The sequence below is a fragment of the Falco peregrinus genome, chromosome 6 (assembly GCF_023634155.1).
Source record: "Falco peregrinus isolate bFalPer1 chromosome 6, bFalPer1.pri, whole genome shotgun sequence".
NCBI lineage: Eukaryota > Metazoa > Chordata > Aves > Falconiformes > Falconidae > Falco > Falco peregrinus.
The window spans coordinates 17,567,895-17,581,325 of record NC_073726.1 but is presented as its reverse complement, the minus strand read 5'-3'; the positions used below and the strand labels follow the sequence as shown (position 1 = coordinate 17,581,325).

General features: G+C 40.8%; 1 protein-coding gene across 2 annotated transcripts in view; it reads right to left on the bottom strand.

Annotated features, from left to right (window-relative positions):
* The window catches only part of RELN (reelin), a 298,010-nt gene that overhangs the window by 115,157 nt on the left and 169,422 nt on the right, over nt 1–13,431 (bottom strand). For both annotated transcript variants that reach the window (XM_055807624.1, XM_055807623.1), the window contains exon 11: nt 2,814–2,959. In XM_055807624.1, the coding sequence (XP_055663599.1) occupies nt 2,814–2,959 (146 nt within the window). The remainder of the gene's footprint in view (nt 1–2,813; nt 2,960–13,431) is intronic.

The following is a 13,431-nucleotide window of genomic DNA, read 5'->3' as shown; positions in this document are numbered from 1 at the left end:
ATACAATTTAAAAAATGGGTCTCTTGGGCTGAAGGCAAGTACAGAATTAAACAGTTGTGCCTTCTTTAACTTACATGAGAAAATCTCACAATGCTCCATTGATCTTTCGTATGCTCTATTTAGCTCAATTAAAACACTCTCAGTAGTGACCCACAAAACAACTCAGGGTCATGAATGATGCAGATCATGGATGCTTCCATGGATCCTCTCATTTTAGGCAGCATTAGAAATGAAACCCAGGAAGTTCTACTGCATGATAAAACCTGGCACTTTAATAGAAATATATCAACACACTGTCCATAAGGACAAATGGAGAAGGAACCTGGGTGATGGCATGACAGAGATGCGGACATTACATTTGAATTAATTTATCACTTGCATGACTCTTGAAATTCTTCTTTATAAACCTGGTGATAGAATAATATCACTATTCTAAATAATATCACTAGGACCTAAACTAGAGCAAAAGGACACGGAGGTCCAAAGCATTAATGTGTCTGCTAGAGGCAGAGGCAGCCTGGTGTGAGGATCTGCCCACTTTTAGGATCAGGTCCTAATTTACACAGTTAAACAGCTGATTGACAGTGGGAAGATGCGTGGTACTAACAACCACAACCCCTATCCATGTAGCTTACTGCTTTAGGTGGGACATGCAAAAAATACCAGTCAGCTGCTTATTAAAAACAATGATAAGCTCCTCTGCCCTCACTGTTGAGCTCTTTCACAGGTCTCACCTCTGAGAGCGCTTGGTGCAGAAGAAGCTGGTGGTGAGCCCTACATTGAGCTTCCTTTTGCTCTCTCCCTTATGAGGGATGCTTTTGCCTTTCCTTTGAGAGCTGATGTTACAAAGGGGAGCCTGAGAACTTCCTGCAAGCTCTGTCTCAGGTATAAAGAAAGTGTTTCTGTGACTATTTGAATACAGTAAAGCGGTACTTTAAATATAGTTCAAACAGCATTCAAAAATATTTCTCTAGGAATTAAGGAGGCACATATATTTGCAGTCACATACAATTCCCAAAGCAAAGTCCCACAGAAATGTTGCAGATAGGGACAGTGGTAGTTACAATTTTATATGATGGGGATGTAATCTGTAACATCACCTGAGTTCAGTGTGTTTTCATGGCTGCATGCAATTTAATCTTCCATTCTTAGAGCAACAATTGTAAGGAGGAAGTTTCTAATATAGAATAAAATTTGAAATTTAAAAAAAAAAAACAAAAAACCAAAACCCAAGGGAAAAAGGTTTGAGGCCTTGGGCTGGCTGCTTAGTGCCTCAGAAAACAAAACTGCCACCTGCTAGGGCAGGCTGCCACACCATAACGGTTTTACATGCAGGAGGGCAGATCAGGATCTGGTTCCTGGGACTGCAAGCAGGATGAAAGAGCAAAATGCATCTTCTGGCTGCACCCTGCCTTGCTCCTAGCTGGGAGTGGTGGCATCTGCGATTTGAGCTACGCACTATGTGACAGCAAAAATGTAATCTTCCTAATTTGGAAGAAATTGTGTATTTGTTAACAAGGGTTGCAACTGGCCCAGCTTAGCTTAACTAAATACCTGGTTCAGTAGAGACAGGACCTGCAGACAGCACAGATGTAACACTGCCATCCTGTTTTTTCAAGATGGAAAAGAGACTAAGAGAACATCTCAAACGTATCCCACACAGTCACACAACACACCACACACTCATCTTCTTTCCTTTGTCTAAAACAGCACCTGCTGTGCCATGGGTTAATTATTCAAACTGGGACAGAGTTCACAGTGAATACTTTTCTGTAAGCCTCACATAAACTATGTGTCCACAGGAGACATTAGCATGTACTTCTTATAAAGGTGCTCTTTACCTTCAGCACAGCATAGGCAGCATTTGAATCAGCTGCTAATGATCTGAAGTACTTTGTAGGTTAAAATCAATATTCGGTAGAGACCCATAAATTAGCAGTGTATGTTTCTCATTGCCCTGGGGTTACAGTAACTAGTTAAAGTCTTTTTTTTAAAAAAAAAAATAAAAAAGAATCAAGACCACATTGTTGGCCATTTTCTTTTTGTCAGAATTTATACACTAAGGTATATAAAATAATACTTCTTTACCAGGACACTTTTTTTTTTTTCTTTAAAGCTCACTCATGTTTTGCTAAGAGTAGCAATTTTGCTGTCCTAGATGGCTTCTTTATTTTCCGTGCGTTTGCAGCAGTCCCTGCTGGATCTGGCTTTACAGATACTCTTTGAATCCCAATGTATATATTTAAAGTAAAAACCAGTAAATTATCAGCCAGATCCTCAGCTCTTGCATGGCAGGCATGGCCATGCACTCGGTTCTGGAAGGTGAGAGCAGGCTGCTGCTTCAGCTGTCTTGCCTCCACCTGCTCCACACCTGCAGGCTTCTGCACAGGCAGGAGATCTCTCATGGCAAAGTGTGGCTCACAGCGGCAGTCTAGAGGGGGATGAATTTCTCAAGGAATTGGATTTTGTATGGATATGAGTTTGTTAACAGCACTCAGGTGTGAATGAAAAAACAGATCAACATCATGTGTTTCTTCAGAATGACTGCAAAATTCACAAACATGACTTTTTTCATTAAAAACATAGGTGACAGGATGGTCTGGAGACTGACTGTTCCTTTGGGGCTTTCCGGACTTGTTCCTTCCTAAAATCCACAATCACCTGTTATCTACTGTACTGCTATTTATCCTAGTCACGATCTTCCCTGACTACACAGCAAAGACAAAATGGAATTCTCTGTTTATCCAGTTTCCACACCCCTGGAGTGATGCTGCACATCTGCTTAAGGCCCTGCACAGGTGAGGGGCACTCACCCTTTAGGCTGGCTCTCAAATTCTTCTGCCCACTGCTCCTGGGCATCCTCTGTGGAGAGGTCCACGTCCCGAGTTGTGGCAAAATTGAACTCACTGCCTTCTGTCCCGTGGAAGTAGATGGAGTTCCCATCCGACTGGCAGCTATGCTGTGGACAAAAGGAGCACAGGGGAGGTGACGCTACATCAGGTTTGTAAAGTGTCCTGCTCATGCACTGTCAGAACTCAGAGAGAGCTATATGTTACCTAATGACTTACCGACACCTGAAACAACATAAAATAAAAAATGGACAGTCATATTTTATCTTTCTTGCCCCACTCCCAATGATGATTGCGCCCTAATCTCATACCTTCCTTACAAACACACCACAGATTATTGTAAAACTGTGTTTGCATAGAAAAGTCATGTACCGTCTCTTCAGGTGTTTATTTCTATTTTGAAGTATTGCCTTTATATCTGGCACATACACAACTGTGTGTACAAATAACTTTAGTAGTACATCAAACATTGCTATGGGTATCTTGTCAGCATAAAAGTTTTGTGCTGTGAAACACATCAGGTCTCCATGCCTGAATTTTTGCCAGAAGAGGTGTTTGTGTGTAAAATTGCTATGCGTTGCCATACAGTAAACTTGGGGCCTGAAGTGCATGAGTGAAAAGGCAAATATTTGCCTTATTTCATTTGAATAGCATAACTAATAGCTCTATAGGAGACTAGGTCTTGTGATACAGCAGTCTCAGAGGTCCCAAGGCTGCCTCCAAACCCAACACATCTGCTTTTCCTATTGCACCTCCTCAACAGCATCGAAAGTGTGCCCTGCCTACCACAGCTCTCCAGGAGTGTCGACCTGGAAGAAGGTGCCTGTGAGGAGCACATGGGGGTTACAGTTCAGATTTACTTCTTTCTCCCATCTTACTTTTGCCTTCTTGTGTGTCTGATAAAATGGTAAAAGTCTTCCAAATCTGTGTGGCAAACAAGATACTGGAAGCTTCTAAAGAAGATCTACCTGGCCTTAATGCAAACTGAGAACTTGGCATTCTATCAAATTGCTCACACTACAGCAATACTGATAAAAATAATAATTAGCTAAAACACTTTAAAAAAAAATCTTTGTTGTATTAAAAATGAAAGCTGACATAATAAATAATTAATTAGAATAATTCTGCATTCTTAACAGAGTTCAACATCTGAAAAAGAGATAAAATAATGCCAAATTGCATTGACCTTTTCAGTACCGCCTGTGCAGTACCCTCCTGTCTCTGGACCTCTTCATAACGTGCCGAGGGAAAGTATGACAATGACCTCTTCTGTTTTTAAAAAGGTCATGGCAGTGCCCCATAAGTGAATAATTATATTTTTAACAAAGACAACGATGTGGCAAGAAATTATAACTGCCCAGTACACCTGCATGGGATTCTATAAGCAAAGTACAAAGTAATACATTTTGTCACATTCCTTCATTTACTAATGCAAAAAAGAGACATAACTGAAATTCTTTTGTTGATGATTTTCAAGTATGATTGACAATAACATAGCAATTAATTTATATTTAGGAATATAATTTATGACTATGTTTCTAAAGGTGTCTACACATTGTTAGAAAAAAATCAAGACTTGAAGTCGGATTTTTATATAGACGCTTTCTGGTCTATAGTTGAATGACAACAGCTCTATGTTTATTAAACACTGACTAAATATCACTTAAAGAAATAAACACACTATAAGAATGTACAGACTGTTTCAACTGCTAAAATAAACACATTGAATGTTTTTCTTCCAAAGAAAGGTCAAAGCAATAGATTCTCAAATGTTGATAAAACTTATTGCAGAAATTCAATAGATTTTGTCATAAATCTCCCTAATCTGTTTAATGCATCATATACACAGCGCACCATATATGCAGCTGCTGCCACTGAGAAGGCAGAATAATTTACACATAAAATATTTTATAACTAGCAGAATTTCATGAAACAGTTTTATATTTTACTTCTCCTTGAAAAACACTGCTTGTACCATACAGTTATTTGTAACTGACTGAGAAATGGCTTTTGTTCACTGATTTTATCCTTCATGTTCACAGGTATTGCTAACATCAGGATTTTAAGAATAATTTGTTTTTCTGCTTCTTGCTTTTCTGAATTCTCTTAATTTGCTGAACAGAAATGAAGTATCCTTTATCTGTCAATCAATCTGCCACAAAACTCCTATTATCTGCAGGCAGTCAAGTAAATACACTAAAAATAAATATTCAGGCTAAAACTTAATTCAAATCCATGTAACCCTTCATCTCTTAGGAAACAAACAGACACATAGATCCTACTGAGCTAGTTATTACAATTGCACACAAGCTTTGGAAAATCCTTTCTAAGCCTTACTTATTTCTCAGGTGCTAAGTTACATATAAGTATATACTTGATAGTGGAGTATGTAATTAGTAATCTCTTGCCAGATGAAAGCAACCTATTAAAATAAACACAAACCAGATGCAAACCTATTATCACTTAACATTTCTGTGCTCTTCCGCTGTTTAACAGAATATTTACTGAAGTACACCTGATGGAGTTTCCATTTAGGTTGTCAAGTTAAATAAATGGGCAGTTTGGCAAAGGGGTGAATAAGTAATTATTGATACAGTAGTATATGACCAACCCTTTATGAAAGCTCAAAAGCATCGTTTATTTCACTAGTTCTATAAAACTATCTTTATGCTTTTATACACAGCTACATATTATCTGTGAATATGTATTTTATGCATATTTTATATGTTAATGAACCACACAACGTATGGCTTAAATCACTCTCTGCTCACGTTATCTTTGAATCTCACATGAAACAGCTACGCAGAAGAGAAGTTCAAACTGGGGTTTAACTCCTGTTATTCTACATACCTACAAAACCAGCCACAGAAGCTGATTACATTTAAAGAGAGTAAGAAAGATGTTCAAACCAGAGGTATAGCTTTTAAAGAAGTTCTGAGGGAGGGCCATCATTTTCTGGTACATTTTTTGCCCCAGTGGCACCTTTGGGACCCCAGACACATGCCTGTAGGAGAAGCAGAGGAGGATGAGCCCCATCTGCATGAGCCATGCCGCCCCACAAGGGCCAGGGTTCCTCTGCTCATGCTCTTGCCTTCTCCCACCTGCCACATTTCCCTCACTTGTATAAGCATCACTCCCAGTTTACACTTAGCTTCCACGTTTTTCTTCTGATTTTCCAGGCAGTCACTATCTGTTGCTACTTGTACTACTTTTTTTTTTTTCACTCGATGGGCTGCTAAGGGGTGAATAACGTCAAAGGGCCCTCAGCCAAATTTTTCAGGAGCAAAAGAAGCTCCACAGGAGATGGTCCCTCACCGGCATTGCTCCCAACTTCCCTGTCAGTCTTGTTCAACATCCAGGAGGCTGCTGACTGTGTTGGATTATTTTGCAGGTTTCTAATAGGGCTTGAACAGATTAGAGACTGAATTGAAACCATCAGACTCTTTTTCTCTTGGTTTCAACCCAGAATTTGAATCCAAGCCTTTAGAAATGAAGAACTGAAGTACAATTTACATACTGTCGCCTCTTTCCCAAATTAAAGGCTTTACACTTGCAGTGGTAGTCTATATACTTCCAGTATTTAAGGATTGAATTTTACAGTGGGGTTTTTTTGTGTCATTCTGAAGTGATAAAAAATGTGGAATGAACATATACTGTGTTTTGAATTTAACTGGAATAAGTTCTCTCTAAACTGGAGATACTGCAGACATCTCTATATAGATGTAGAGTTTTCTTTTACAAAGTCCAGATTGAATTTGTTCTCTGTTTTTTCTTTATAATGAAATGATTTCTATGATAAGAACAAATTAGCTTGCTGTGCAAATTTTGTAACTAAAAAGGCCAGTGGCAGCAACTTGTAGGTTATTTCTCCTTGTTACCATGGAAGCATCAGCTGTAGGTCCAGAACTAAAGCACAGTCTAATTTTATTTAAAGGGGATTAAAAGCATGTGGAACATTTACTGTGTCCTTACTCAAATTACAACACTGAAAAGTTAACTAATTTGAGAGGAAAAATTAATTTAGAGAATAAATCCTTTGACAAATCTGATAACCTTCATTAAACAAAGCTTTCTCCCCAGTCACCTACATAATAAAACATAAGACACTTGCAGGCACTTGAATGGAGCCACTTCACCACAGTAGCTGTTTCCCATTGTTTGCAACTGGAGTGGGACTATCAGCCTGCCATAAGTAAACTGTTGTACTCCTAAATAAACAACCCTTGCCTGTTGCCAAACGGAAAGAAGCCAAGTTCTGTTCAGGAACTGTGGTCATCCCAAGGGGGAAAAAAACCCCAGTTTAATTTAATCTGGCACTACTAATACTATTATTCACTAGCTGCAATTGTTAAGCTATTGCTTTACATGAATAGGGCAAAATGAAATTTGGCTGGACGCATTCCCATATCTCAGCATGCTTGGATTTGCTTTCAATCTAATCTTCACGCTGAGTTTTCTGTTTCTAAAGTTTGTCTACTGGATAGTTATGGTATCGCTGCTTTTATCCTACTTTCAAGGCCCTGCATGGCTCATCCTTACCTGCCTCCACCATCTCCCACATGCAATCACCTCATGGCTCACTTTTCCTTGACTGCCAATGCTTGCCACCATGTCTGCTGGCGAGACGACCAAACTTACATGACCTTGTCCATTCTTCCCACCATGCTTGGCAAATTCCCCACAAGATGATGTCCTTCAGACATTTCCTTAGTGCTTCCCTCAACAACAAACCTTGTCATCAATTACACTGAAGAAGGCACCGTTCAGCAGGACGAGCACTCTCTCGTCTTGCAATACTTCTTTTTACTCCCAGGTTTCCCCAGCTCCAGCTTATCTCCTGTTTTATAAACAGAGGGCAATTTCCTGGGACACAGGCTATTTTTTTGATCTGTGCCGGAGGAGGCAGCAGTGGCAGATTCCTTGCTCAGGGCTCTTTGATGCTACAGTGGTACCACTACTAAAAAAAATAAATCTTCATGCCAAATTTGCTGTTATTTATGAATATTTCTAGTGTATAAGTACCATTGTTAGCCAAGTTAGCTATGAGAGCCAGCGAGTCTTATTAATTTAGGTGAGATTTCTGTTGTACATGAGGGCATTAGCTAATAATTTGAAGATTCAGACTATGTGAGAGGGTACTGCATGGTTTCAAAATCAAACTTTTGTCAAGAGTCTGTCACTCTCTTTATCCTACTCCATACTCCTTACATTTTACATCTACCTACAGCTTTCACCTTTTTTTGGTAGATGCTTTTAGGAAAGCCTCTTGATCGTCTGAGATGTAGAAGGGTTTCTGTTAGGACTGCTCAAAACCATTGGTCAACAAAGGCAGGGAAATCAGATTTGGCAAAGAAGGTACTTTACTGATTTATGTTTTCATAAATGCTGACCAGCTTTCCACAATGTCTAAATGACTTAAGGGCCCCAAGTAAGGTCTTGGAACCTACATCATGTAGCATGCATGAACAATCTCCCTATTTTTAAAGACTTGTATGAGAGCACCATGCAAGGAGACATCTGCTACCCTCAGTGTGACCTCTTGGCTGGGAGGGACCTCTGGAGGTCTCCCGTTCATCCTGCCATATGAAGTAGCACAAGCATCAATGAGATCTGCCTATGCCATAGTTGCAATTAAGGACACAGCCCGAAAGATTTTTAGAAGCTCAAAAGATAAGGATTGGGAATGTAAACAGAAACACTGAAGTCCATCCAAACCAGCTTCTGTCCCAGTTGTTCAAGTCAAACTTGTGAATCAATAAATACCTCTTGGCTTTACAGTATGGGATTTCTTTACTTGGAGAGCAGAAGAGAGGGCAACGAAATGATACAACTGTGCTGTTTGGAGAACCATCAACAGGAAACACTAGTGTGAAATTCCTCAGTGTAACAGATTTTTGGCTGAGGTGCTGCATATCATCTTCCCGAGGTTCTCCCCCACACTCCCACGAAAATGTTGTTCATCTCTGTGCCTTTAAAGTATCCACAGTCATCTTTACCATCGTTTAGCTAGGTTTTTATCAGAGACAAACACTGATGCTCCTCTTCATATTATCTCTCCAGGGCCTAATGGCCCCGATGATTCTTTCAGGCAGCTGTGGCCTCACAATTTATTTTTTGGCGACATTTCTTGCATTGGAATGAATGTGTTGGGCATTTGGGCAGTGCCAGCTTGCAAAGGGCTGATGGCAGATGGAAAGAAATCTGCCCAGTATGCCTTCACCTCTACATGAGCAGAGGGCCATCAATTTCCCCCATTAAGAAGTTGTCATGCAGCCCACCCAGCTGGAGGAGCATCTCTGATAGCCAGGCTGGCTGGCGTATGCTATTCAAATACAAAATGCACTTTAAAAGGAAACAAAAATATCGTTTGTCGGCAAATTGAAAATGCATGGCTTTGACCGCAGCCAATTTTTTAATGACTGTAATATTTTAAGTGATTATTTTTGCCACTTCAGATTGCTCCTTAGAGAGGAGAGGTTTTTTTAATTAAAATCTAGGCAATGCAAACAGATGAGATATGGGAAGCAGAGGAACAAGAAAAAAAGATGAAGAAAATTAATTAAAGCAGCATTGTCAATGGAGCCATAAATTAGATATCATGTCTTTCTGGGAACGAGTCACACAGGTTTTAAAGATTTTAAGATTGTGACATGATAGCAGGTACAGGGATAGATTCAGTCTTGACAAAATCATACTCCATATGCAATGTCTTAGCCAGGAAAGATACAACAACAGGATTTAGGGAAGATTCTAAATTCTGTGGATTTGGTTGTTGACACTTCTGGCCTGAAGTCCCTTCTTTAACCAAATGAAAAAATACAATGTGATTAGAATACTTTCCCATGAATAACCAGGGCTTTAATCTTTCCCACATGCTACATTTTTACATCATTTAATACAAGTTACAGAATGAAAACCTTGGCTGCACAGGCAGGCCAGGTGCACGGAGGGCTACAGTGCACCTTCCCTTTCCAAAACAACGGGATGAAACTTGTTCTATGACACAGTAACATACTGTTTATAAAGTGTGTTTTCACTCATCATTTCCGACTACAGACTGTTATTCAAAGGCTAGTGTTCTAAACACTTTGCTTGTTTATGAGTGATTCGGATTTGTATGGTTCTTAATTTTCTAGGACATCTCATGATATTTGTACAACACTGGTCATTCTGACAATGACCAATTTCCTTAATGAGTCATTTAACTGGCACGAACTGAACTATTCCTCTGTGTTATTGGGAACTATTGATGTTTCTAGTACTCTGCAGTGAGCATGATGAAACCTCATCTGTTCTTCTGAAAGTAATGATATGTATTTACACCACTGTGAAATTAAAAGTGAGAAAGAGTCCACCGAAGTAATTTCTACTCTTTGGCATCTAATGGGTCAATTCATGTTGTTTTCATTAATGTGCATCTCACAGTGACCTGCAAAGACCAAATTCTTTCCTTCTAGGAGGCAGGAAAGACCCCTGGTGTTTTGATGCCAGCTCAGAGCTAATGCTGGCTCCCTGCCACCCCCACCCCCACTTCCAAGCCATGGGGAACTGGCATGGAGAAAGGTGCAGGTTCAGCATTGCTGTCCAACAGCGATTCTCCGCTGCCCGAACAACTCACAACACCACAGTCAACAACCTATCAGTTCCAATGAACCCCTAGGCATTGTATTTAAGTGTTATTATTTTAATTAAAAGTGTGATTATTAACAGCACCCCCACCCCCCAAGAACAATTCCACACACGGGCTAGATCCAGCCCTATGGATATACAGATGCCTCCTCATGGGCACAGCTCAGAGTGCCCACACTCACAAAAGGGAGCCGGTCGACAGGTTTTTGTGCACCCTGCTCTGCTTTCTCCACCTCTCCTCCCCTCTCACACTCCCTTTTCCACCCACAGAGAAGCAGGAATGGCTCTCAGATGAGGTACAGCAGGAGGCCTGCTCACCTCTTCCCAGGAAGATGTGGTGGATAAGGGCTCCTGTGAGGCAAAGCAGCTGGCTAGGAGGTTGGGTTTGGCCCACAGACCAAATACTGCCTTGCTAAATCTTATTCAAAAAATAAAAGAGTCTTGTCAAAAGCATCTCTGTGTAATTTTGTCCAACATAAAGTCATAGCAATTTTCTGCCATTTTCACACTGGTAAATAGAGCACTACCTTTCCTCCTGGAAACAAATATATTTGACCTGATTCAGACAACAGGTACCTCAACCCCTTTTTGAACAAGAATTTAAAACAAAAACAAAAAAAATGGAAAAAACCACACAATTTGTTCATCTCAGCACAAACAATTAAACCCAACAAAGATATATATGGAATATCAGGCTGTTTGTTTTGAAAGAAGACTACCCAGTGCCATTCCTATTAATTAACAGAGTATTCAGAGATTTGGAAATCTGCTCTGGAACTGGGGGTGGCAGAATAGCTTAATCAGCCTTTCTTTTTGCCAAACTCCTAGGCCTGCGTGCATGTCTCCTCTGCTCAGTGACACACAACAACACAGGTTCAGGAAGGACTCACAGATCTAGGATGTGCGTAGCCCTGCTCCCTCAGTGTGTGGTGAAAGGTCACCCAGTTTTACAGACACATTTTCAGCATATTTTTCTGAGTGTGAATGTTCAGATCTCCCACTGTCCTCTTATGCAGCTTTCTGCTAAGCTGGCATGCATTTCTGGGAAATTAAAATGAGCTGAGTGCTGACGACCTGTTACTTAAGGGGCTTGCTGCACCAGGATATTGGGGCTGGGACACTGTCAGGATTTATTGGTCATGTCCATGGTAGTGAATAACATGCATCAGGTACTGTTCCCTGGTCCTAAACCCAGCTTGCTCAGTGAGGATGGCACAGACCTTCCCCCCTTGCCCTATTCCATGCGGTGCCAGGCTGCATGCTTGTGATCAGCATCACACACAACCCCAGGTGTAGTCGCCAAGCCCTGCAGACCAAACACACTAAAGCTGACCAGGTGGGCTGCAACCTTCAGCCACCAAGGGAAGAGTGGCTGCAACTACTGTGAGACAGCAGTTCTGTAACTTGGTTCTTCTCAGAGGTGAGACATGTCACTGGGTTAACACATCATGACCAAATACATCACCGCTCTAGTGTCTCTAACGATCTATACTGCTTTTTCCCAGATGTAGAAAAATTCCAGAGACAGGTGGTTTGACCTCAATGATATTTTTACATAATCAAAATACTGCAGAGACATGAACTATAAGACTGCTGAGGTCATCTCCCTTCTCAATCTCAGTTTTAAGCTTGCACATCCAATCTTGGACAGGGGCAATCAGAGAAAACTAAAAATCTGGCACATGTTGTACCCCAAGCCACCATAATTCCTGGTCAAATCTACAAGATACATGAAGTGTCCCCTGAAAGATGAAATCACTTTTGTGTTCTATAGGAGCAGAGATCCCAGAAGCATTACTTTTCCCCCAATTAGTATGAAGTCTTGAGGTTCAGAGACCTTTAATAGCTCTCAGAGCACAACACTGCTTCATGCTTTTCAGCAGCCTCAACCACCAGTGCAATACCCTAACCATGTCCAGTTAGTTACTGGGCCGTGCCCATGCTCAGAGCTGTCACTGGAAATGCTGAAATGCAGTCAGGAATTTATCCTGTTCAACACCCTTCCACACAGTCCAACACAGATAAATATGTTCCAGTGGATCCAATTAATCTCCTAAGGGTTGCTTGGCCTTGCTAACAGCGTCTTTCTTGCCTTTTGCTGTCGTCTTTGGAACCGAAATACACAAATTCAGTGGCTTATCTCTCAGCTTGCTTCCTATCTCAGCAGCCAGTTCCAGCTGCGTCTGCAACCAGCCATGTGCTCTCAAATGAGCAGCAACCGCTCCTGAACGCAATGAAATTCCTGGTCCAAGCTCAAGCAAACTGGGAGAGGAGGAGAAACCGCTTCCCAAGCTGGGCACAGGCAAGTTTGCACAAGTGCTTATTGAGAATACACTGTCCAAATCCACCAAACTGGAATGAATGCATCCGTGCGTAATTACCATTAAGGCTTGCACTGTCCACTCCAGTGACTGAATCCATCACAGCATCGAACCCAGGACGCAGCAGTAGTTTTCATGGTAGGATTTTTCTTAATTTCAGCTGCCTTTTTAAATTACTAATCTAAGTAGCTATTAATCTGAGCAGCTTTACTAGCAAAACTCCCGGATTTGTAATGTTTGCTATTTATTTTAGTAGATCTCACGTACTACCAAAGTAAACTTTCTACAGAAAAGAATATACTTTCTTTGCAACTTGATAATCATCCAACAAGAGCACGTACCAGGTATAACAAGCAATTCTAAACCCCACCTCCTGAGCAACTACTGGAAAAGAACTTGCCAAACCACATCTATGTGAATGACAGCAACATTCATTCTGAATTACCAGCAAACCATATCTTAATGCCTATCTTTACTAACAGAGTAACCTCCTAGGACAACAAATTGTTTTTAATGAAAATTATCTTAAAAGGTTTGGGGTGGCTGAAAGGATGGGTGGGGTGGGCTGTTTTAACATGCTAGGATTAAGCCAGGAACCATCCTATGGCCTTGACAGCAAATAACACAGCAGA